The 27,151-nt window shown below is 37.0% G+C and overlaps 1 protein-coding gene across 1 annotated transcript in view; it reads left to right on the top strand.

The window, feature by feature from the left end:
• Positions 1-26,817, top strand: part of MLLT3 (MLLT3 super elongation complex subunit) — a gene marked incomplete at both ends in the record, with an annotated part of 103,295 nt that extends 76,478 nt beyond the window's left edge. Inside the window, 6 exons of the mRNA XM_079548264.1 lie at positions 11,883-11,961; positions 16,168-16,300; positions 17,832-17,931; positions 19,890-19,961; positions 21,222-21,293; positions 26,686-26,817. Coding sequence (XP_079404390.1) covers positions 11,883-11,961; positions 16,168-16,300; positions 17,832-17,931; positions 19,890-19,961; positions 21,222-21,293; positions 26,686-26,817 — 588 coding nt within the window. The remainder of the gene's footprint in view (positions 1-11,882; positions 11,962-16,167; positions 16,301-17,831; positions 17,932-19,889; positions 19,962-21,221; positions 21,294-26,685) is intronic.
• Positions 26,818-27,151: the final 334 nt, after the last annotated feature.

The following is a 27,151-nucleotide window of genomic DNA, read 5'->3' on the forward strand; positions in this document are numbered from 1 at the left end:
AATATGAATAGTACCCATCTGACTGGGAGCTGTCAGATATTGTCCTTGTTTTCAAGAAAGCAGACCCTGGTACCTACATCAGTCTCACTTCAGTGCCTGATAAAATTTGGAGGTCATTATGTGAGTTGCTGAAAAATGCCTAAAAGACCGTGCAATTATTGTTCATAAACAACACAGGTTCTTGAGGGGAAAGTCTTGTTTTATGTAGTTAATTACATAGAAAGTTAATTACTTTCTATGTGAGATTACCCACATAGTTGACCAAGATAAGGCAGTTGATGTAATCTTTCTGAATTTCAACAAAGCTGTTTCTCACAGTATCCTTCTGGACAAAAGATCCAGTGTAACAAGTACATACTAAAACAGGCTAACAGTTGAATGATGGATTGGACTCAGAGGTTATAATAAATGGAGTAACATCTGACTGGTGAGCAGTAAATAGAAAGGTTCTGCAGGGCTCTTAATTTTTTTGTCCAGTCCTCTGTAATGTTTTTATCTCGATTCAGGACTCAAACACATAGTAAGTAAGCTTGCAGAGGACACTAAATTATGAGTAATTGTGGACTTCATCAGGTGTTGGAAGGCCTGGCAGAGAGAACTTGACAACTGGAAGACTAGGTGATCACCAAGCACATGAAATTTAGTAAAAGTACCATATCCAGGGGTGTATCAAACACAGCACTGCTAGGCATTTAAGAGAAGGGATTGTTCTGCTCTGCTCTGCACTGGTGTAGCCTCACCTCCAGCACTGTGCACAGTTCTAGGCACCACATTAGAAGATATAAAACTAGTAGCATCCAAAGAAGACATACACAGATGGTGGAAGGACTAGAGGGCAAGACTTACGAGGAGCAGCTGAGGTTCTTAGGTGTGCTCAGCCCAGAGCAGGGCAGGCTGAGGGAAGGCCTTGTGGCAGCTGCAGCTTCTCATAGGGGGAGTGTAGGGGCAGTTCTGAACTTTGCTCTCTGGTGACAGTAACATGATGTGAGGGACTGGCATGGAGCTGTTTATTCCCTGTAAATACTGGGAGACTGCAACGAGGTCTCCCTGTGGCTTCCTCTTTTCTGGGCTGAACAAGCACCTTAGGGCCAAGTTCATTAAGCCTGTGTTCACAGGAGAGGTGCTCCAGCCCAAGGATCATCTTTGTGGCCCTCCTCTTGACCCTCTCCAACAGCTCCACATTTTTCCTGACTTGGACAGTGAGTGAAAACGTGGAGGATTTATAGTTTTATTGAGGTGTAGGAATATTAGCTCAGGTAGGAAGCTCTAAAGATCATGCTTTTAAATTCAGTAACAGGATGTTTTAGTTGAAGTACACTTTCTGTTTGCTTTCTGTATGGGACAGTGCAGCAGTACGATTGAAAAAATAAAAATGAAGACATGACCTTGTTTTTGCTCTCTGGCCATGAAATATGGTGATGTTCTCATAATATTTATGTAAACTGTAGGCTTTGTGAAATAGGGAAATACAAAGGTTTAGATCCAAGGGAGGTGTCTTCCAAGGCCTTGGAAGACAGCTGTCCCTTCTGAATGGTGCAGTGGTTGCAGAAGGGATGCTTTGATACTTTCTGTACCCATTTTTATAGGTTTTGTAGGGAGAAAAAGTAGTGCACACCTCTCTCTGTTGCTGCAGCAACACAGTGGCATCAAGAAGATCAAACAGATTGTGTATGCTAATTTGCTGGTCAGTGTTGCTCATCTTCTCACTCGTCTGCAATTGCAGTGATCTGAAACTCTCAAAGTTCACTATGTGTGAAGGCAGAGTTTGAAGACACACAGCTCTGTTTTATGAATTTCTGTCTCCAGACCAATTATTTTGTGCATAATGTGTTTTTCTTTCTGCAATTATAACATTGTGATTAGTAGTAGGAGTTTTTTGGAATGCCTAAGCCTGTTGGAATACAACCCAGGAAGAAAAGCATGCTAATAAACTGTGACAGCTCAAGAGTGAGGACTTTTCATTTTTAAGCAGAGTTACTTTAGCCAAACCATTTACCTTCAGTAAAATACAAACTCCTTAGTAAGTCGATTACCAAACAATGAATATATAGCAGTGATGTTATAGACTATGGGTTGTATTTAATTAACTGCTTGTGTGTCTTTAAGCAGTCTTAAAGGTGCAACATGAGCACCTTTTTAAAGTAATCCATAAAATGCCACTTTAGATCTGGAGTCAGGTTTGTTAATTTAACTATTACATATGTGCAAGAATATCTGGAAAATGCCTTTTTGTTTTTTAAAACCTCCAGGCCCTTGTTAGCTGAAAAATCCTGCTATTAACCAGGGCTGGGAGCCAAAGATAGATCTTTTTCAGATAACACAGTTTAGATTCATAGTAGTTGAAGACAGCTCCACATGGTATTTTCTTGTAGTTAACCCATACAGTTACTGCAATCAGAAGTAGGTGTTAGCAGAAAAAATATTGTACAGTCCAAGATATTTCCCTCCAGATTGTATTCGGAGATAAACAGTGGCTTAAGATGATCTGTTCTGTTTGCAGAAAGGCTAGGCAGATGGTAGGCAGAAGCCTGAATGGCCATCAGTGCCTGTTAGTGCCATGTTAGTATGGCACCGTTTAGCTGCTGTATGGGGTAAGAACAGAGCAAACCCCATCTTCCATCTAGAGTTAAGAAAAAGCACCAAGGTCAGCATGTGGAATGGAGGAAGAGAAAACCTCCACAGTGGTGGACACCTTTGGCCACTGCAGAATTTGGACTGACTGCTTTCCCTGGTTTTAAGGGTAGCCTGCCCAGAGCCCCTTCAGAAAATCTGTCAGCATTTGGAACAGTGGGACCAAGGAAAATATAGGAAAAAAGTCAAGTCTCTGAACAATTGTTTGGAGACAACTTGATACCTGGCAGAGTATGTCCTTCAATTCAGATTTATCATTTGTTCAGCCAGGCTATTAACCTTCAAAAAGTCAATAGTTGTAAACATATTAGAAGATGTGTAAGGTTTTTGAAAGGTTTTTAACTGTTAAGAATCTTTTCTCAGGGAATGTGTTCCCAATGGTATACATTTTTCTGGGAATTTTTGGTGTAAATAAGATATCTTCCAGAGTAAGAGTAGAGGAAGAAATCGGTCAAGTAGTGAGGAAAAACAGGGAAATCTTAGTAAATTAATTACCTGGCATCTGTTTCCTAACCAGAAACTTTTGGCTATTTGAAAAGCGGAGGCATTATGCCACTTTCAGACACACTTTATTATTTTATCCTTCACTGTAACAGTGCTGAAGCAAGATTCAGAATCAGAATTTTGTGAAATAGGAAATGGTTTCATAACTAAGAGAAGAGAGGTTTAGGTTGGACATACGGAAGCAGATGTTTACAGTATGTATGGTGAGGCACTGGAACAGGTTGCCCAGAAATGTGGCAGATGTCCTGTCTCTGGAGTGACGGTGTCCCAGTTCATTGCTGGGGAGGTGGAACAGATAATATTCAAGTGCCCCTTCCAACTCAAAAGATTCTACTGAGCCTATTTTCATCAGCTGTAGTCACAAAGGGAAAAATGTTTTTGCTTCACTTGTAGAAGCTATTAAACTGCTTTCTATGTGATGGGATGAATCGCTGCAGGATAAGGATGCAGTGAGATCAACAGGCAATGATTCCATCATGGAAGCAGGCTGGTATATTGTGGTTTTATTGCTATGGTGTGTTTGGAATTCACTGACTTACAAAAATAGTAAGGATTTAGGAATTAAACAGAGGAGAGAAATTATATAGATATGGCTAAAGAGTCCATGTTACAACTACAATCTTGAAAAATGTAGGAAATTTTACATTTTTAAGGCAAAGTCATGGGTATTACATTTTTTTATTTCTTTATTTTTTAATTTTAGAAACTATCATATTATGACATACAAAAAGTGGGAATATCATCATATTAGGCTACTGGTTTAGTCTTCAGTATGTGACCATACTAACTGCATCTCCTGAAGTGTAGACTAATCATGTAGATTAACCCAATCATTTGCATAAACACTGTTGTTATTTTTTTTACTGGGGCCGCCTTTTCTGTATTTCAGCCCCAGAAAATTCTATTCTCCCATTAGCCCACAGCAAGTAAGCATTTTATTGAAGTGTATGCAGTGCCAATATTTTATTATCTTAGTGCTTTTCTGGCATAAATGGCTGGGACAGAAAAATCACGGCAGTTTTGGAGCTGAGATGATTGTAGCAAAAATGCTATAAATGTGCTATTTTACTCATGATCATGTGAAATCTCCGTGGTATGGACTTCATTACTTTTAAATTGCTTTATCTGCTTACATCTATTATGTTGTAATCCCGGGAAATGGTTCCATATAACTACTATAAAATCCAACACCTGTTAGTTACCAGCTGAAATAGTTTAACTATGTCTTGTTAGATCTAACTGAGGCTTTTATGACTTTTCCTCCTTTCCTCCTTTTCTCCTTTTTTTCTTCTTTTTTTAAATGCGGAATTGTCAAGTTTACAGTTGTACATGACATTTTTCCCAAAGAAAACTTTTGAAAGTTTAGTGTAAGGCTATTGAAAAGACAGCAGTCTGGCCTGTGTTTTTCTTCTCAGACAGTCATCATGATGTAGTTCTGCATATGTATAATACACATGAACTTTTGTGAAAGCGCAACACAAATGTGTGATAATGTTAGCACAGAGTAAGCCATTTACATGGCTTTTATTTGTTCTGGGCACTCGAGAATTTTTTTTAGGGCATAACAAAGCTTTTTATATTTTTTCCCTGCGTCTTTTCACTGAAACTCTGGAAAACACGGAGATGAAAGCTGAGATCCTAATGTAACTGTTTAAATTCCAGGAGTCAAGTTTGAGCAAACATTAAATATAATAAAACTTGCTGTAAAATGGACAGGGTCAACACCAATGGCATGGAAAGTGCTGCTTTGATACTCTGTTGAGCCTGCTGTGAAATTTTGGGAATATCTGTCGTTTTTTTTCCCCCCTTGGGACATGGATTTAGGAGCCTGTGATCTACAATAGCTAAGATGATATGTAAGCTACAGTGGCACTCTGCAGCAGCAATTTAGAAGAGAAGCTGTTTTTTCCAGATGTTTAGGCGTGTGTTAACTTCATATGTATGACTTTCATAGATTTTTGCACACTGAGTATTTAGTTTAGGGCTGTTTTGGAAGCACTGTATAGAGTTCGAGCTAAACAAGATAAGAGAGGAACTACAGTGTATTTGCGATGTGTGTAAGTACCTGCTGAGAAGACCTGCTCTCTAATGCTATGGAAATGTACCAGAGTGCAGAATAACATGGAAAAAGGGACATAAACATGTAGTTACATGGTTCTCCAGCTGTTTCTTTGTCAATGTGAGTGTGTGGATTTCTCTAATACCTAGCCTTGGATCTGGGAGAACTTAAATGAACAGCCTTCTTACTAGACCAAAAGTGACATCAAACTGTCTGTTTACTCTCCAGAATGGTGAACTGGGATGGCATCAACATCTGTCCTTCTCAGCACTGATACGTAAGATAGGGCACAGCAGAGAATAGGGCAACAAAAGAAAATAAAGAACTTTTTTCTTCCTGCATGGCAGCTGTGAGGGCTGACCAGAGCAGTTACCACCCAGCTTCTTTTATAGCTATTAGTTCAGTCATACAACAGAAAACACAGATCAGTTGAGCAAAATGGTCTAATCGGCTTTAAAACCTAGGCTGAGTTTTCTATTTTTTATGTAGTTCTAAAACTGAGAGTTAGACTTTTATTTCTACAACACATTTCTCTCCTCTGTGCCCAGTGGGTTTGTGAGAGCTTTGCATATAGAATTTTTGTTGAAAAAGTAAAGAAGTTGTAAAGTCATATTCTCAGAAAATCAGCACTTAAATATTGCTTTCTAGCTTAATTTGGCCCTTCTGTGTAAGTAGTCATCATTCTTTCCACCCAGGACTTTTGTGACTCTGTGCTTACAGATGCAGAGAACTCAACACGCAAGTAATTTACTCAGGATGTTTTCATCTTTCATCAGTGGCCCTCATACTTTGGTTTGTTTTTATAATATGTAAATGAATTTGTATGCATAGTTCAGACTTTGAATGGAATGTAGAGCTGTTAACTTCCCCATATTATGGTGTTCATCCTGTATTAATGCTTCATAAATAATGAAGTTTTTTGTACAGTTCTGGGAAAATGTGGTCCAGATAAACACAGATTTTATTTCCAATTTTGAGATGCCCAGTACTTTATACTATATGCCCATGTCTTTGATAGCCATACCTTCTTCACCTTTAGAACAGAGTTCTTATCTGTGTTGGTTGGAGTCCTCTAACAAGAACCTGAATTAGTTTGTCTTCAACTTCTTCCAGCTATGTTAAGGACCATGTTCACACTAATGGTAATGTGCATTTTTGGTGTATTTTAACTTTATGCAGTATCTTGTTGGCATAGTATTCTTGGAAACCAGTGTTCAGCTGCTTTACATCAGAAGCAGTAATCTTTTATCTTGAGCTTCTTTGCTTTTCTGTATGTTTTCAGTCACAATATCCTTGAGATTTTTCAGCTAAAATACTCCTACAGACAACAGATGTAATAAGTGCTTCATCCTTTAAACTGCGGTGTGCAATGTATCACAAAACATATGATTTTTTAAAAAATTGTGTCAGAAGGGTAGGATGCATTAAAAAGAGTGTGGCAGCAGGTAAGAGAGGTGATCGTTTCCTTCTCCTCTGCCCTGGTGATGCCACATCTGGAACACTGTGTCCAGTTCTGGGCTCCTCAGTTCAAGAAAGACAATGATCTCCTAGAGATTGTCCAGCAGAAGTGATCAGGAGTCTGTATCATCTCCCTTATGAGGAAAGACTGAGAGATCTGGGACTGCTCAGTCTAGGGAAGGCCAAGAGGGTATCTTGTCAGTGCTTAATAATGTCTAAAGGGTGGATATCAAGAGGATGAGGCCAGCCTCTTTTCAATTGTGTCCAGCAAGAGGACAAGGAGCAGTGGGTACAAACTGGAACTCAGGAAGTTCCATCTGAACACAAGGAAAATCTTTACTGTGGAGATGAGAGGGCACTGGATCAAGCTGCCTAGGGAGGTTGTGGAATCTCCTTATCTAGAGATGTTCAAAATCTGTCAGAATGCTTTCCTGTGCAACCTGCTGTAAGAAACCTACTTTAGCAGGGGCTTGGACTAGGGGATCTCCAGAGGTCCCTTCCAACCCCTACAGTTCTGTAAAGAGATTTATACACAGGAGAAAGCTGTCAAAAGTATACTTTATATTGCCATTCTTTGAGAAGGAACTGACTACTTATCACTGTCCCTGTATCTCTCCCCTGTCTTCCGAAGTATGTATTAATTTAACACTGTTTATTCTGATCAGTATAGCGTTCATCTCATGGTATCCTTCTCCCTCAAAAGAGTTTACAAGTATTGTGTAATATTTCTAAGTACTAGAATTGGAGAATCTTAGTATTATATTATTTACTGGTGGTAGAATGTAATGCTGATTTAGAGCCAAACATCCCCAGGACTGCATGTTATGGATTATAGTTACATTGAGCTTCTCTTACTTTCTCCCCAGAGATGATCCTGGAGAAGCATTGTACTGCTCAGTTAGCAGATTCAGGGTCATGTTAATCAACAAATAGCCTCATCCCCACCAATTCATTAAGAATTTTTTTAAGAAACAAGACTATAAATAAAGGCAACTAATTGTAGGGTCACATGTTCTGCCAAATGATTGTTTTAATTGGTAAAATGTCCTCCACGCATTAGTATGTATTTGTATATGGGCATGTGATGTTTTTTTGTTTTGTTTTCCTTTTTAAAGTGAGTAACACAATAATATGCAAGAGAAGGTTCTGTTGGTATGTGACTTGTATGTTAGTTTTCATTGTGATGGATCAACTTCCATTTTAGTTACCTGTTCTCTCCAAAACAAATATTCTTGCATTTTCTGTTAAAATCTTACACTTCAAATTACTTTTCCCAATAATTTTTTTGGTTCTTTAAACATGATAGTTAGAAATAAATATTTCTTGTTCTATAAGAACAGAATTAATTCAACTTTTTGCTCAGTACACTCGTTCTTCCATCTTCTCTGTGAGCTTGCATTCAGTAAGTTAACTTTCCTCATTGGTTATACAAAGGAACAGTTTTGCCCTGCCTGGCAGGTTAATTGCAATTGTAGTTGCTTGAGAGGAAATGTGGTGGTGTAGAACTTGATGGGGGCAGGCTTACAGAACTATAGATGCTGAAATAGTGTCTTCCCTTGGCTGTGACAGATGTGGACACTTGGTGGACATGGCGGAATTACTCTGCTGCTCTCTCTGTTGATCTACAGATGGCTGTGATTACTCTCTTGAAAGCTGAAGTGGTGGTTGATGACAGGCCCCTGTGAGGCAGTAGAAGTTGCAAGTCCAGAAGCTCCATTACAGAAGAGGGCATCTCTTAATGCAGTATGCCCTTTTCTTGAGAAGACACTTTGGAAAAATGGGAACACAAATAATACTCTGACTGCTTTAACCTCTCAGTGTGTACAGTACAGGGAGACCTCGGTCTTAGGACTGTTCTGCATAAAAGCAGAAAATGTGCAGACCTGATGATGGGATGTGGGGTATTACTTTTATATTTTGTGATAATATGAAGTAATATGCAAGGTCCTCTAGTAGTAGTTCAGAGGAAGGCATGAAAAGCTTCTGTCATCCATGTAGAGATATTTTCTATTTTTTTTAATATGAATAAACAGCTTTAAATGATAGACTTTATTTTTAATATTGTTATATGATTCCAAGTAACCACAAAATATTATAGAAACAGTCCTTTTATATGGAACGTCATAAACAGGTGAGTTCACCTTAAAACTGTTTCTTGCCTGGGAATAAATTGTTGTCCTACTTATAGAAACAAAAATGTTTTGAGCTAACTGAAGCCAGGAGATTTAGAACCGGTCAGAAAAAGTACCTTTTCTGGGAAAACTTCAGCCAGAGAGAAGTTCCTTTTCTTGCCAGTTTCAAAACACAGAATCCCTCAGCTGGGCCTAATAAAGAAGGCAGTGTCTCCTGTACATCAGTGTGAAAGCAGTAAAGGGGAATAAACTGAGTGCAGTAAATTGTATCAGCTCATTGCACTAATGAGCAGTTTGAGTCTGAGCTCTCATTGGCTTGTCTGCCAGAAGAGAAAATGAGTAAAACAGGAAAAGGACATATGACAGAAGCTCTTTGCTGGTGCTGTCTTAAGCTTCTATCATTGAAGGATACCCTTTAGCTCATTTCAGACCCATTAAAAAATCAACTTGGTGATTAGTAACTAGTGGGTAAGAGCAGAAAACTGAAGAGAATAAAGCTATAAATACCTACGCTCTTGGGGTAGCATCCTGTAAAGCTGTCAAAAAGCCTTGGTTAAGTGACAAAAGATACCCTCTGGTAAAAAGAAGAGTCAATGCTATGGGGACTAATCCATTTTTATATATGGAAGGAAGATTTTTAGCTCCTTCTAAAAGGCAGGTCTTTTAATGATGTTCATTCAGAACATCAGAATGCAGAAAAAAGTTTCTTTTCCAGCAAATGACACTTCTTACATACATGTGCTAATCTGAGTGTCTTGGAGTAAATTTTCAGGTAGGGCAGTCTAATAAAATAATGGCTTCAAGTGGCATTGAGCATCCTTTTCAAAAGAGAAGGGATGAGTTGTTTCATTAGTAGTTTCCATGGTTTGACCTCTCAAAGTGCTCTTACTGAAGCAATGAGGAAATTTTATGAGGAGGGTATTATACCAGTGTTATATCTATTCTTAGCTATTCTTGCTTGAGATCCTTTTGCTTAAGATAATGCTGGGACTAAACGTTTGCAGGAATTTCATAATCAGGCCTTTTCTCTCTTTAGTAAACTAGTTCAAAATGGAAGTGGTGAAGTTTACAAATAAATGTTTCTATTTCGGTCCTTTTTTTTTTTTTTATGGCTTTAGAAATTCTTTAAGCATTTTAAGTTGAATATAATGTCATTAGTGTTTGGAATTTTTTAAAAGAATGGATTTTATATATGCTACAGTTCATGTGAATACTAATAAAGGAAAAAATGCAGTTAATGGAAACCTCGCTGGCTGCCAGCCAGTAATTTTGCTGCAAACCAGATGTATAAGGGTAACCTACAACTAGAAGGCTGAAATTCGTTTCCAGAATTGTAATAAGTTTCCATTAACTCCTGTTCTTTACCAGTACAGTCTGTATCATGTCATTAAACTTATTTTACAATTAAATTCAGAAATCCAGGCAGGAAAAAATAAATTATTTTGTGGGGGAAAAAAAAAAAAAAAAAAAAGAGCGGTAAAAATTTGCTTCAGAAAATTACTTTTTTTTTTTTTTTTAACGAGTGTCAAGTGATACTGCCATATGTTCCAAAATGGTCCAATCATGTCAACAACATTAGAATCAAACTTGCTAGTCAGAAAGGGATTTTATAGTTGTTTGGTTTGTGTTTCTCAGCAGAGGGTTGGTTGCCATGTATACAAATGATATATAGCCATTCAGTCATGGCTAATGGTTAGACTAGATGATCTTAGTGGTCTTTCCAACCTTAATGATTCTATGAGTCTTTGTCTAGAATTTGTATTTTGACTGATTTTTCTGTGAAAGCTTACATTTCAGGAAAGTAGATCTCAATGGTCTTTTTCTTAAACATTCTGCTGTCCAGCGAGGCATCTTGCAGTGTGAAAAAAGGCACTAAGATGCTGTAAATCTGCCTGCTCTTTATGAATGCCAACAATAGATTGCTTTATGGAGAAAAGACAACTGTGACTGCATACTACTGCTGTTGTTTTTTAGAAGGATTTAGTTCTAGAGAAATCATAAGGGTTTTTGTATAGGCAAGGAGAAACTGAAATCTCTGATTTACCTGTGTAACAATTCACAGCAATGCAACTGTATAAGATTAAGCAGCTTTTGTTTTCAGTAGTAGGTTTTTCTATTATTACTTCTTGCCTCAAATTTCACCATTCTTTGTGGGTGGACATTTCCTGTCTGTGTTCTGTTAGCATTCCCTATCCCCGTATACCGGATTTGTTCTTCTCTCATGTGCAGTTATGTGTGTGTGTACCTACCTAAAACCTGATACACCACCAAAGAGGTGTATAGAGGCATACAGTATACCAGCAGGAGGCAAGAATTATCAGAACAATCAGAATAATAATCAGAACAGATTAATTTGTCTAAGAAATTTTTATGAATATTAGAGAAGAATATAGTTTAAACAGCACTGGAAAACTATGTATGTGACTGCTTGTAAAATCATATAAAGTTATGTTAATTACTCTGTTCTAAAGAGAGATAAAAATCTAGTTTTCAGTGACTTAGAATTTTCTTGTGTAATAATGCAGTCTTTCTAGTTTAATCACTGTTGCAGTTTATAGGACCTTACTATGTAAGGAAAATATTGACATAAGAGGAAATCAATTAACAGCATAAAAGTTTGTTTTAACTGCTCATCTTAAGTCTTACTTTCTAATGAAGTTGAAAGAAAACTGGTTGGAGTTTTCTGCTTGATCTGCTCAGGTCTTTCTTTTTATGTTCCACTAAAGCATCATTTATTTGGAAAGTGTCATATCTGCAGGGCTAAGTAGCCTTATATCCATGCATTCTGTTATAACGTCATTTAGGCTTACATGTTGTAGAGCCTCTCAAACATGGTAACTTTGTGTTGGGATTTACACTTTACTAAAGCACTGTGTGTTATATAGTACATATGTATGTTGAGCGCTTTGCAATTTTTATATTGTTTGGCTTGCTGGCACCTGAAGCAAAGATCTGAAAGTATTGCTCTGTTCAGGAGTTCTATTTTCTTCACAGAATGCCTTAAGCAGTAGCTAACAGTAAGTGTTTTAGGAAAAAAAAAAAAAAAAAAAAAAATTTCATTATGATGTTATTTATTTTCTTTTTTTCTTTCTTTTAAGTCTGAACAGCCCAGTCCTGCCAGTTCCAGCTCCAGTTCCAGTTCCAGTTTTACACCATCTCAAAACAGCAGACAACAAGGTACCCAGGAAGGGAAAAACAAATATGAAAAGAACATGTGAAATCAATGAGTCAATAAAAACAGACTGATGGCATCTCATTATCACTTTTCTACTGACTTTCATAGGCTGAATTGGCCATGGTTATTCTTTAGAGGCTTTTCCTCAAGTGTTTGCAAATCTGACTGTAAGGGCAGAAAAAAAGGGGAGAAGATATGTATCTCTGAGAAAAGGGCACAAAGAATATTCTGAAGCGTTAGGTATGTGCCAGTCAACTTTTATGTTAAACCTAAAAGAGTTTCTCTTCTTGAAGCTGTCTCTTGCAGGCTCATGTCGCGTGGCACTTGTGTGCCATCCGGAGCCCTGCTCAGGCTGACATGGCTTCTTTGGAAAGTGCAAGGATGTGTATATGTGGGCCCTTTCAAAGAGTCGTGATATTCTGTATTATAAGCAGGCTTTAAGATCATACAGTGTTTCCTTTGAAAGTGTGATTGGGGAAGAATGACGTTAGAAGTTGACGTTAAGTTTTGGCTTTCTGGCTAATAATTGCAGTTTACTCAGACCTCAGTAAAGAAATGCAATCTTATTCTCAGTGATCTTTCCAAAGAAATACTTCTGTGGATCAGCTGAGATTCATAATGCACAATGTATCAAACCTCTTAGTCCTCACTTTGGCATTTTCCCCTGCTTTTGTAAGGTTGTACAACTGATACATTCTTAATTAGCTTTTGTTTTGTCCTTTAGATACAGAAGCATTAAAAAAACACAGCCTTTGGGCTAATTAAAATTGCATTTGTTTTATCTATTTATATTCCTCAGTGGTTAACTTGCTTTTAAGGTTATGGAAATACATTAGTATCTCAGGAAGACAGTTTGTTTTTACAAAGGTTTATGTAGTATGATCTGTATCTGTCCTGCTACTTTTCTGGAGGTGACTGGCACTGAATTTCTAATGTGTTTCTGGCAGCATTACTGCAGGTGAAAGAAAGCAAGAGCTGAAATGAACTGTGGTTGATGGCTGGCTTTAGGCATTTTTTTATAATGAATGCTAAACAAAACCCTTTTTTGCTGAAACTCCATTTTTGCAGTCATGAAAACATCGTTAGTGATGTGAGCTGTCTATTACAATCCAGTAGGTTTTGATACCAGTATTCCTGTTAGGAAACATTATTTGGAGGAAAATCCTGTTGATGTAGTGTTTTTTTCTGAGCAAACTATTTGTCGTTTTCTCCTGGGTCATATATAAAGCAAATCACAGACTGTCTTTCATTTCTGTACCTTCAGAAGAGTAGATGGGAGATTTTCCCTCTGATGGGAGCTATTTTAAAATACACATATTACATACCTCTTTGATTCCTTGTCACAGTAAATAGCAATTATGCTTTCTTACTGGGAATTTCAGTTAACTAAAAACATCTGTTGCCCAGGTTGTGCATTTGTACAGCAAGCAATGAAGCACATGTTTGCCCTGTATATGTTGTGCTCTCGTGGAAACTCATGTTTTATTTTCTAACTAAAACTTACAAGGCCTGTTACTCTTTTTCCGTTTGGTTCAGAATCAAGTGCTCACTCAACTGTCAGAACCACTGCAAGATGGGCTTTTTCCACCACTTTTTGGGTAAATACTGGGCTAACTGAAGTTTTTTCAAGTTCCTTGGCCCGCAGGGCTTACTTAGGGTTTTCTGTGTTTCCTTGCCAAGAATATTTTCTCTTGGACAGCTCTTAGTTTTCAGTTTCTTGTGAGCCACTCTGACCTTTTTGGAGAGAACAGCTTCTACAACCCTTCAAAAAAAAAAAAAAAAAAAAAGTTGTAAGTACAACCAAGGAGCAGAGTACTAATGGCAGCATGACTACCAGTGCTAGAAACAGAAAACTTTAACACTGCAGATTGCTAAGAAGGCCGACTGAAGTCAACCAGCTAGGTAAGAAATGTCTTGTTCAGAGTTGCAGACTTGATCCTCTGTTCAGTGAAAGCATATTTGAACGGCAGGTTGTTGATTGGCTGGGGATGTCAGTTGTGGCTGTTTGTCAGGAGTCTGCATTCATTTTTTCTTCAAGGCAGAAGAACAAGACCATTTCCAGCTTGAGATGGGACTGTGTGCCCCAGAAAGCAGCATGGAACAAGTCAAAATGGTCCTCTCCTGCATGTGGAAAAAAGACATGCAGGGATAATGAATTAGCTCAAACCTGGAAGGACAGACTGTGTGGGGAGAGTGTTGTATGTGTGCTGGTTTTCTTCTATTTAAAAATAAAATCAAGGACTGTTATTTGGAATGTCTTCCAGCTCACTGCCAACACAGCTACCAGTTTCCAAAGTTTTGAGTTATGTGCTGGTCTTTAATGCAAAGTGAACTATTTTTGTGACACTAAATATTTTTACAAAATTGGGTTTTGGTTGATTGTTTTAACTTCCACGTCATTGTCTTTCTTCTCTGCTCTTTCCTTAAGGAGATTTTCTTTTATCCACATTTTTACCTAGTCTCTTCTGTATTATTTTTTTTTTTCCTCTTTGTGGAGAGGAGATGAATATATTCTCAAGAGCTGACCTTGGCCTATGGACTGAAGCAGGACATCACTGCTGCCAGAACAGACAGAAGACTACTGTCTTCAACAGAATTTCTACAGTATTTAGTAGTATCTCTTTGTGCAGTAAGGAAACTAGCCTTTCTAGGTTAGAGCTGGCCTATGGGAAATACCCATATGTTCTTCCCTTTTATCTCTTTTTAAACGTATATTCCTTCTTTGTATGTTTGCAGTCTAATGTTCCTTCCTTACCTTTCATCTCAATTCATTTAGCCCCCTATTCCTGTCTCATTTTTTCGTCCCAACAGCCAAAGTTCTCAGTAAGAATGCTTTTGCAAAAGTTGGAAATAGGCAGATTTCTTCCTTCAGCCATGTGCTGGAGAGAGCCTTTTTCCAAGGTGTCAAGTGATTAGATAATCTGTCTCCAACTTAGCATTTGCAAATATCTGAGCACTGTTTGTCTCCTACTTACACAGAAACAGAAAGCAAAGCACAACTCAGCTGCTTCTGCAGATCAGCAATGGTTGTACGGACAAGAATTCTGTGTAACTTGCCTTCTTTTGTGGTCTGTGGAGTGTCTGGTCCACCAGGACCGGGCCCAGCAGCACCATTTGTGCCTGCTGCCACCCCTCAAGGTGTGCAAACACATAAAAGAAACCTTAACCAAACTGCCTCAACTTATAAATATTTTTGTGCAGACTTGGTTGTAAACCATACTCAGCAGTGGCTTTGAAGTCACATACAGAAAACTGGCCAAAATTATTTGACCTGTGCTTTGCCAGGTTTTGGGCAATCCACAAAGCTATTACTCCTGAGGAGGGAACACCCTTATTGTTAAAGGGTCAGGCAGACAGATGTCTGTCTGTTCTTTTGGCTGTGACCAAAGGTAATGCTCCTTGGCTTTGTTCTGCCATTAGCAAATACAGAGTGGAAAGGTTCATCTCCCTTTGGAGAACAATGGGGAGTTCATTCACATCAGTACTTGTATTTCCTGGGCTGGGAGAGTTACTGATTTTTTTTTTTTTTTTTTTTTTTTTTTAATTTATATTTTTTACATATGAACATCAGCAAAGTGCTTATTTGACCTGGAACTGATCCTGAAATAAGGGGAGCTACTAAATCTAAGTTTATCAAAAACAGGAAGTCAAAGTCTGCCTTCACAAGTACAAGTTACAGTCAGAATGATTTATTGGACTTTGCTTCTCAGTGTGTGGATTAACCTAACAAATACACCGCTACCAGTAGGTCTCTGTAGATCTGTATTGGCAAGTAATACCATCTGATAAAGCAAGAAAAACTAAAACTTAGCAATGTAAAATAATCTTGCTTCTAATAGTATAGTAATAATAAATTTCTCCTAAACTAAAACATGCATAGAGAATGCCTGTTTGTGACAGCATTTTATTTACTTCGTCTGTGTTCCAGGGAACCAAACCTGCAAAGTCACTTCATTGTCATGAGTGTCTCCTGAAGCTTCCTGTGTTGCCCATGTAAATAAATGATTCATAAATAAATGCCAGCAGCATAAGCCCCCAGTGCCTTACTTCATATGTTTAATGTTTGACTCTCCCCTCCCAGTTCAATGCTGGGAAAGTCGCTTCTGTTATCTACAAATCTGGGTAGTCACACTGCAAAGAGAGCTTCATTTGCCTGTTGTTTTTTTTTTTTTTCTTTTTTTTTAATTTGTTTGTTTCTGTTGTTTCAGGTCCATTGAGGTCTATAATGAAAGATCTGCATTCGGATGATAATGAAGACGAATCAGAGGAACCGGATGACAACGATAATGATTCTGAGTTGGAACGACCTGTAAATACACGAGGAGGAAGCAGGAGTCGTAGGTGAGTGTCTTTTGATGGCAGATAGTTTGGTGGCTAAAACATTTTTCTTATTATTAGTGGAATGAAGTCTAATGTTCTCATAGAGTACTGAGTAGCAAATGGACAAAGTTTAGATTCTTATTTTTAAAGGATGTGCAAACAAACAAAAAACTGTTAGAATCAGCCATTCCCAGTAAAAATTGTTTCTGTACAAATCCACATGGATATGATGAACCACATTCATCTGACTTTTGTTTCATGCATTTGACTTCAGAGAGCAGTTGTAATTACTCTCTGGTATAAGAGGTAAAATTAAGGAATTTGATTGCTGAGTGAGCCAGCCTGTACATAATGTCACATTGTCACAACCCCTCTGCTTACCAGCTTTAGATTGTTAAATTGGATCAGAATCAGTGAAATTGAATTCAGAGCAATTTCTGCACTGCATATCGTAAATAATAAGTAAAAGTGCAGACAGATGGCAAAGCAATTGTCAGTCACAGAATTTATTCCTTAAAAAAGGGTTCTGCTTCCTAGCTACAATTTCATGTGGGCATTCCAAAAGTCAGCTATTTTTCAGGCAGCTGAAAGCTCTTTCTGCTGAATCCCGGACTCCCTCAAGTTTTTCATAGTGGATACTTTATCTGCTCCAAAACGTTTTGCTAGTTCCACCATTTGTGGATGCATAGCACCTGAGCAACTCCATCAGCATCAGGTCTAAATGGGAAGGTGATAGGCAAGTACTAGTGAAGGTTAATTGCTTCTCTGGAACACTTCAGCAGCTGAAATCACAGGGAAAAAAAACGTAAGAAGCCTAGCAGTTTGAGAGTTCATGTCAGGTTATGTTCTAGAAAGGATTCTTAGGCTCAGCTTAATCTCAGTGTAGAGATTTTATTCCTAATTTTAACAAAACTCAAGGTTGTGTTTTTCTAACTTCTTTTTATCCTCAATTACCGTATTTTTTCTTCCAATTAGCAAATATTTCCTGTTGTTCCTCAGTAAATGAAGGATAAGACTACTAGAATAAGAGCTTTTTTACATGGCCTTTACATATCCTGAGATACCAAGTTTTTAAATTTTAGCCAGGAAAGATAATGTTATTTATGTCAAGAAACAAAGAACTGTTAATTGAAGCAATTTTCCAAACAAAAGCACAGTTTTTAGAAAGTTTTTACAAGAGTAGAAAAATATCTCTGAAAAACATCATCTCTCTTATATGTGTCTGAGATACAGGTTTACTCCACTTACGAAGGAAACAGCATAAATATTTCAAAAATAGTTAATTCTTTCTCTAGATGTTAACTGTTGTTAGCTGGACAGTGACATCTCAGCCCAGTGAAAAGGATGCCATGCTACACTGGACTTTTTCCAGAATGCTGCCTTACTTGGCTGCTGCTGTGCTACTGAGCAGCACTTTTCCAATTTACTTTGAATAATAACTTCCATAGGAAAGGATTTATTCTTGGCCTCCTCCCTCAAATATGAGCTTGGTTCACTCCTGTAAGTAGCCCTTTGACTGGCAGTGTAATCTCTTGCCTCTGTTTTTCCATAGGGTTAGTCTGAGTGATGGAAGTGACAGTGACAGCAATTCAGCTTCCTCACCACTACATCATGAACCAGCACCACCTTTGTTAAAAACTAACAGCAACCAGGTAAAGTCAGAATTCATAAATGCAAGCCTCACATGGAACATGCCTTGCACCTGACAAATTCATATAATGCTTTGATTACTTAAAAGAAGTCACTTAATCTGAAAATTGACAAAGCCATTTTTTTCAGGAGATGGAGAAATATTTGGCTTAGAAAATACTGTAAAAGCAAGTTATCATTCTTATCTCTGTTATAAGGAATGTCTTCATTGCATATGAATTAATTTCATAAGGTAAACAGTCTAAACTGGCTTTACAACATCAGTTGTACAGTTCATACTATTTTTGGTTTATTTTAGCATTAGACCCAGTTGAAATTGATAGGATTAATCTCACAAGTTTATGCATTCCGCTTTTCCCCTCTCCCTCACCAGTTTCTGACTTGAAGATGGAGTATTTTTTTTTCTTTCACTGCAAGATACAGTAGTCTTTACTTCACAGAAAGACTACTTAATCCATTTCAATAAAAGTTGGCATTATTCATGTCACTGAAAGTCAAATATATGTTGGAGAACCTATGGAGTAGGTTCTGTATTTAGCAAAGGAAGGAGGATCCTTGACCAAAAAAGTATTCTTACTGAATGAGATACAGATTCTATAGGTTTTTTCGAAGATCATCTGTACATATTTCTCAATTTTTTTTGTTTAATGAAGGTGTTTACTTCTAAAGAAGTAATATAAATGTTAAGTCCATAAATATAAGTCCTAATATGCAACATCTCACTCAGTCATGTATTTCACGTTCCTTTCCTTTTTGTTGTGCTAACAGTATGTCTACTTGCCGATCAGTAGCAGTGAGCTAGCTAGAATGGAATGTCTCATTTTCTTGCTTTTTTACAACTGAGCTGAGAATCTGAAATTTATGGAATTATTAGGACAGATTCTTTAGCAGGGTCTGTGGTGATAAGGGGAGATTATTTCCAACGTAAAGAGGGTAGATGTAGGTTGATATAAGATGTAGATGTAGGTAGATGTAAGATGTAGGTAGATATAAGAAAAAAGTATTTTAAAGTGAGAGTAGTGAAGGCACTGGAACAGATTGCCTGAAGATGTAGTGGATTCCACATCCCTGGAGACATTCAAGATCAGGCTGGACCAAGCTCTAGGCAACCTGATCAAGCTGTGGATGTGCCTGTTCATTGCAGGGCAGTTGAACTTAGAGGGTCTTTAAAGATCCCTTCCAACTCTGAGGATTCTGTGACTCTATTACAGGAGTTCAATTTGTGTGGGTCCTAGTTGCAATTGAAATCTCTACTTGGTAGCGTAAAGCTGCTTACTAGTATCATTCTTCTACCTGATGAAATTAGGCTTGTGTTAAAGTAAGTCCATTTATAGAACAAGTTAACATTGCTAGAAGTGTCTTCTAGTATGATTAGTGCTTTATCTCATTCAAACAAGATGTTCTATTTTAATTATGCATCAAGAGCACTCTAAGAAAGCAGCTTTTTCAAATGCAGTATGTCCTTGCTGAGTTCCTATCTAATACAAAGAATTTTCTTTTTTATTTTTTAAATCAAGGAAAGTATCTAAAAGCTGCTAGATCCCTGCCTAGAGGTCACTTTTCAAGACCAGACACTTTTTTTCCACTGGCCTACACTGTACATGCTGAATCAAAGAATTAATTTTTTCTTCAGAAAATTACGTTTTACTTTCTGCATTGCTTTTGACTAAGTAAAAGCACTTTTACTGCTGCCCCACTGTATATTTATGGTGCTGGTTGTACTGGGGAACATATATACAATTCTAACTGTTTATGCCAAGTGAAGTAGAAATCAGAAAGAACTTTAAGATAGCTGCCTGTTAAGCTTCTGGGTAGTCTAGAAATAATGAAAAGCCTGGTTTTGAGTTTAGATTTTTCCAAATGCTGTATTTTTTGTGTTATTAACAGCAGATTTTTTTTTGGTATGTCATTGTATCCAATTATGCATTTATTTTTTTAATGGATTTTCTTTTTTTCCCAGATTTTAGAAGTGAAAAGTCCAATAAAGCAAAACAAATCTGATAAACAAATAAAGAATGGTGATTGTGATAAGGTAAATGCCAATGAAATAACAGTAAATTATTCAATATTTATCTATTTACTAAAAACAAAATACTACTTCTTAGAGTGAAAGGCTGTCATTGCAACATCTTTGCTTCGGGCTCCTTAAAGTGGAGATTGTTCTCCTTTTCTGTAATTCTTTCTTCTGTGCTATTTTGAAAATGCTTTCCTTCTCCTGAAAACATGTAGTGATTTAGCAAGTATCATCAGATGAGAATCTGCCCTATACTATTTATTTTGTCTACTCTCCTGCATGAATTTGCATTGTGCTTTTCAGATGAAATGATGGTTTTTGAACAGGAAATTTTACAGTAGTATTTTTAGTCAGTGAGGAACTGAAATAAACATTTTACTGAATCATTTTTTGGTAGTGTGCAGTAGGGAATGCCTATGTGTTTTAAGGCATTAACCAAGATAATGTGAAGCAACGGTTACCATTTACTACTTAGGTGGTTTTGTTCAAAATCATGTCACCTGGTCATTGCTAAGAGTTCTCAATCCTTTTGAGAGAGAACATTATTTTCCAGCATGGACAAGTTCCTCTTAAATTTTGTATAGTGTTGTATTTTCTTTGTGCTAATGTGATGTAGGAGACCAATGCTGCAGTATCTGTTGCTGGATTTTCAGCATTATGATCCATACACTTCTTTAATTTCTTAAGCAGGGTGACGTATTTCTCTGGGCTTAAAAGCAAACATGGTGTTTGATGTCTCAGACTGAAGGAGACATTTGATACTTGGATGGACAGATGGGGCATATGTGATGCCCCAGGAATTAAGAAAGTGAAAGTTGCTAGTGGATTGATTTTTCTTTATCTTTCTCCCCTTATGTCTCTCTATTGATGCAGAAAATTCATTATTCAGCTTTAGAGGAAGAGAGGAAATCAGTTGTGAGACTTTCATCTTGTCTTATTTTAAATATGCTGCTTGGGCAGCTCAAGTCTGTTACATACTGTTTGCCATAGCTAAGATGGAAATATTTTCGAGTAAAGGGTCACCTAGCTTTCAAAAGGAAGAGGCAGCTCTCCCATTAAAATTTAAGTGCCTTAAAATTTTCAGTGTCATAAAGTATCTAAGGAAATCCACAAAAATTTATAGGTGGATTGTATGAAGCTTAAGAAAACTAGCCTGCTTAGTAAGAAAATCTAGCTTAAGGAAGGTGTACAATAAAATTTCCTTTTGTGTGTGAATTTTTTGAAATACATGGCTATGATTTCATTAACAAGTTGTTTATGGGGGGGATTTGTTTCTAGGCATATCTTGATGAACTGGTAGAGCTCCACAGAAGATTAATGACATTGAGAGAGAGACATGTACTGCAGCAGGTGAGGAGCATTCTCATGAAAAGTTACAGCGTGCTCACTGAAGTTGTGAAGTCACTTTTTTTTTTCCTCTTTGTCTAAGTCTCTATCATCAGATTTGACAGCCTTAAAATCTGTGTAATCTATTTCCTGCCCATTACACTTTCAGTGTAGCTTAGGGGCTTTTTAGACATTATTTAAATTGTGTTGCCACACTAAATGGTAAGATTAAAAGTTAAGCAAACAAAAGCGTATCTGAGATGATTTTTTTTAACCAATTTGTATTTATATTTTTCAATGTGTTGTACCAATAATAATGGAAACAGGATAGGTGAATAGATTCATCTGTGCACCATTCTTCATGAAAGTACTGTTGCTTTTTTGCTGAAAAGGACAGGCATTTTTTCAAATACACTTTTAAAGATGTGCTTTTTGGCAAGCAGAAAGCATGGAATTTAATGCCGATCTCAATCTAGAAAAAAAAAGTTTGAGTCTTCTAAAGTCTTGGAAATAGTTAAAAGAAAAAAAGTATGAACTAAGAATGCTTGAAATATATTTACAAATTACACAATAGTAAGAACTTTTATTCTTTGTTTTGGGTGGCATTTTTAGACACCATTGGATTTCAAATAGTGACGATGAAGCAATAAAGGCATAGTAGCAAAACAGATGTAATTCTAGCACAGATGGTTATATTATATTTCTCACACTTAAATGCCTCTTGTGGACATGTTATAAATATGGATATTTTTACCACTTCTAAATGATTGCAATCACTCATCAAATTTCTCAACACTTGGATAAGGGTGTAAAAAAAAAAAAAAAAAAAAAAGAAAGAAAAGGAGAAAAAAATATTTTAGTAAGCCTCAGCAATAATTTGTGAATGCTCGTTAGTCCTGGCTTTGTTTGCAAAGATCAGGAAAAAAATTGAGAGGTCAATGAAAAGGAAGATCATGATTAAGAATATTCTTAGTTAAAAAAAAAATACTGATGGCTATGTCAAGTTTCATGTTTTATAATACACAGTCGTGTGTCCTTTGTCTTGTATTTGGTACCCTTCATATTTAGTGTACTGTTGTTTCCCAAGTTCATTTTGTCCTTAGTACAAACCAGTACATTCTTAACGTCAAAGCACAGTGCTAGCTGTAGTAGTTTTAAACATAATGTTGGCATTGAAGTGGAATGGCAACAGCATGTGTGTTCTTAAGTGATGTTTATAGTACCTACAGTTTGTTGGAGCAGGTGAAAGTCTCTTTCACATGTCAAAGTCTTACCTGCAGATTTGTAGGGAATTTTTACAGAAGTGTGTGACAAGAATAATGAACATATCAATCAGGATTGTAAGGAATTGTAATGTCAAAGAACTTGAAGTTCTACTTGAACTGCTGAGGGATGTGGAAAGGAATGGAAAGTTTTTTGCTGTCTAAATTGTTAACAAGTCTATAGATAGTGACAGCAAGTAGGGATGTGGCTTGGCTGGAAATGACATAAATGCATCTTTTTGAGAATATGACTTTTCCTCAAGAGAGGTATTTCTCTTTGAGTTGCTTTCTAAAGAAAGGTAAAATTAATACACCAAAAGAAAGAGAAGACAAAAGTGTGATGATGAGGTGGAAGTGCCTAAATAAGAACTAAGTAATTGTGATATCAAGTGATTCTTAAAGATACGAAATAAATGTCTAATAGGGAGAAGGTGGATGAGAAAGAACATTTGACCAAGAAATTAGTTCTGTGAGAACCTCCTGAGCAATTTGATCTAGATATTGGACCATAACTAGATAGAAATTGGTTTGAAATTACATTTTAAAAAGCACTCTCTCCAGCATCTTTCACAGTGATTAGGCATTTTATTTTCCCTTCATCATTTGCCATGAAAAAGTAGGGATGATTGAGTCTGAAATCACATTATGGTTAATGCTGGATGTCCCATATATTCAAATTTGGCTTTCTGAAGCTGGGCTCCTAAAGCAGCGCTTGCTGACCAGATGGTGTTATCATGACTCGTGAAAGAAAACAAGATTTCTGGTAGGCTTTGCCTTTTATTTTGATGCATCAGAAGGTATGTCTTCATCTTAAAGCCAGTGTACTAGACAGTACAGGCGTAAGGAAGAAATTGAGAGTATGCAGCTCTGCTTAAAATTGTGTTGTTCATGTCTACAAGATGCTTAACTTCAGATGGCAGCTATCTTCTGAGAATTTTCTTCAAGGGGCAGCTTGCAGGTCTGGAAACTATCAAATGGCTTAAAACCTCCATAAATTGAAAAATGACTATGTCATTAATTGCACTTTGGCTTCCTTAAACATACACGCTCATTTGCTTGTTTAAAGGCTGATAAATAGTTGCGCTATGATGGATAATGATCAAACTGAGCTGGAGAAACATGATGTATACAGAGATGTACATTACAGCAGAAAAGCAAAGATCACTACACTGGGAGCAAATGAAGTTATTTTTGTATTTTGCTGCCTGAGCTCTCTGAATATAACATTTTAGTGCTGTGTTTTTAAGATTGCAACTGTCAGACTACTTGGCAACTAATCTCAACCTTTTGTTCTTTTTCAAATATTTCTGAATAGTACAGAGATGCAAATGCTAATACTGTAATTCATGAATTCCTCATTCATGGGCATACAGGCAGATGTTTTTCATTGAGCTGTCTGGGTTTATCTTGATATATTTTTATACATCCATTAAAGCTTTTGGGGTTCATTTCAATCGTCTTTACTGTGGTTTCAGTGTGGTGCCATGACACGGTGGCTATATTTTGTGAGGGCAGAATGAGGAATATATTAAAAATGTTTATATTTCCTTTGGTCTAGGGCTTAAAAGCCCAAAGCAGAACCTAATCAGTAAAAAGTGCTTATCGGGTTTGTTTGTTTGTTTTTTAAATATGCAGTGCTGCTTAAAAATACATGTGGTAACACTTCAGCATAATCTTTGTTCTTAAAATCAGGAATATTGCTGTGGGGATTTTGGGAGGTGCTGTTCTTCCACAGTAAAACAAGAAAGCATAGGCAGAATTGTTTAGCCTTACTATGTCCTCTTCGCCACAGCTTCTGTAAAGTTTTGCAGCTAGTTAGTTATCATACAGTGGATATTTGGGGACCAAGTCTATGATTAGATTCTGAACTTTACAAAGTAGGATTCTCTCTTAAATGAGGCTTCAGAGAGTGCCTTAAGATAAGAATAATATATATGGAAGTTTCCCAATGGTAACAATCAGTTGTATTCCATTTGAATTTTTCTCTCATGTTGGTTGTGGGACAGTAGGAGATGGAAAAGTGTGACAAGAACCAATGAATCAATAAGTGGACAAATGAAATATGCAAGTTTAAAATAAAAATTCCCATATGGGGAAAAAACAAACAAACAAAAAAAGCCAAGTGGCACAGATTTAAACAAAGTGCTAATAAGGGGAGGGTTGTTTCTTTGTACTTTCTGGAGTTCTGCACATCTGCAAAGGAAATTAGACATTAAGTTTGCTTTTTTTTTTTCCCCAGTCCGTGGAAAGTAGAAAGCAATGGTTGGAAAGGGATTTTTACTGTAACAGGCATTTTCTTCTTTATGTTTTCTCATTTCCAATCTATTTAATCCACTCTGGGCTGTATCATTCCATATCAGACAGTACGCATGAAGCTATTTCATTTATCACCAACATAATCTTCTCTTTTTGTGGTCTGAACAAAAAAAAAACCAAACAGCTCATTATATAATGAAATGGAGAGGGAGAAATTATAACACAGTTAGTTCCAACATTTAGTTCTTTTCTAAGGTGGTATATTCCTTCCAGGGTTATTATTTTAAGGTATATTCTATTTGCCATGAGTTAATAGGTAGCTCATTCAGCGATAGAAAAACTCATCAGAGTAATAAAGTGAAGAATACTTAGCAACAGCATTTCAGTAGAGGACTATCTGGAAACCCTAGAACAATGTGGGTTTCAAATGGAAGGACAGAAATACTGATACTAGCCTGAGCACAGAAGAAATGGTTGGGAGGGTGAAGCAGAACAATATTCTGTCAGTCCATTACAAAGAGACTCTTTTCAGGATGGTATGCCTTTTCAGTGCTCACTTGGAATATATCTCTTGGAATGTAGAAATGCATAAGAGATCAATAGCTATAGTGTGGGCACCATGTCAGCCCAGTCAGATAAATATACTTCAGCCTTCCAGGATGCTGAGTGTATGTTTAGGTGGATGAAAATCCTAGCATATAATACACGTGGAATTACTTGTTACAGGAAATTCAGTATTGAAAATGAGCACTTTAAAAATACACACTACAATTAAGAGACTACAAAATGTTGAAAGTGTAGAAACACAAGTAGGATATTAGTGTTGGTTTCACAGTATTGCAGACTGGTTGAGTTTGGAAGAAACCTCTGGAGACCTTCTTGTCCTTACCGACTGCTTTAGTAGGGAAACCCAGAGCAGATTGTCCAGGCCCATGTCCAGGTTTTGAAGATCTCTGAAGAGAGAGATTTCACGAATGCTCTGGACAAGCTGTGCCAGTGTTCTGTCACCATCACAAGAAAAAAAAATGTTTCCTAGTGTTTATACAGAAACCACTGTGTTTGTGCCCATTGTCTCTTGTTCCATCACTGGGCACCACAGAAAAGAACCTGGATTCATCCTCTTTTGCACCCTTCAGGTACTTACATATGAAATACATCGCCAAGAGCCTTTGCTCCTCCAGACTGAACAAATCAGCCTTTCATCACAGATGAAGTGTACCAGTTCTTGATCTTCTCAAGGACTCCTAACAGCTCTTCTATTTCTTCTTGGAATGAAAATTGTGGTTATAGATTAAGTGGTCACCATAGATTTTAAACCATTAATATTAGTCCTTCATGGTTCATCTGTTTCTACAAAAAAATTAAGTACGTTATTTGAGGAAAATAATACTAGCACACAAGCTAACCATAGATGTGAGAGCTCTTGAGTACTTTGTTGTTGTTGTTTGATTTAGACTAGCTTCTTTAAGGATTTCTTTTTCTTGTTTGTGGAAAGGTCCATACCAGTTATTTTCTAAAGTAACTTGTTTGGAAGCTAAGCACAAAGTATGTATTCCATAGAGATCTACCTAGTTTGTTTGTTGTTACGGTGATTGGTTTTTGTTGTTGTATGCTGTGAAGATGAAGGGTTTTTGTTTGTTTGTTTTTTTAGTTTAGGTGGTTTTTTTGTTTATTTTTCATAGTAGAGACTGACCTTAAAAATATGAAGATGTTAATGTTCTAAAAAAAAAAAAAAAAGAAAAACAACAAAAAAGCTGTAGTATAGACTATGGTTCTGTGTGACATAGTGATAAGGACAATGGTTTAATATGCATATATTAGTGAAGTGGGTTTATTTTATGCCATTAATACACTCAGTGAAAGTGAAATTTTCAGCTGCATCTTTTCTTTCCTTTCAGATAGTAAATCTAATAGAGGAAACTGGACACTTTCATATCACAAATACAACCTTTGACTTTGATCTTTGCTCACTGGACAAAACCACAGTCCGAAAACTACAGAGTTATCTGGAAACATCTGGATCCTCCTGAGGATTCAGCATCTGGATGCATCAAAAACTGTTCTCTAAATGAAACATTCAGAATGATGCAACCAAAACGATGGAGAAACAAAACAACCTCGTTCAGTTTTATTTTTCATTAAAGCCAGTCATCATCTCTTAATAACGAAGAGGAGAAGTGACAAGACTCAGAGGACTGCTCTTCTCAACAAGAAAATGCTCCGGAAGAGTTTACCTGGATAGCCTTGAAAATCAAATACAATAACAAACAGAAAACTTGGTCTTAATGAATGTGTATGGTATCATGTGTCTCTTTGTGGTGTTCCACTCCACAAGATGAATGCATGTTCAACACACTGCCTTAT

Source organism: Tetrao urogallus, assembly GCF_951394365.1.
Source record: "Tetrao urogallus genome assembly, chromosome: Z".
Lineage (NCBI taxonomy): Eukaryota > Metazoa > Chordata > Aves > Galliformes > Phasianidae > Tetrao > Tetrao urogallus.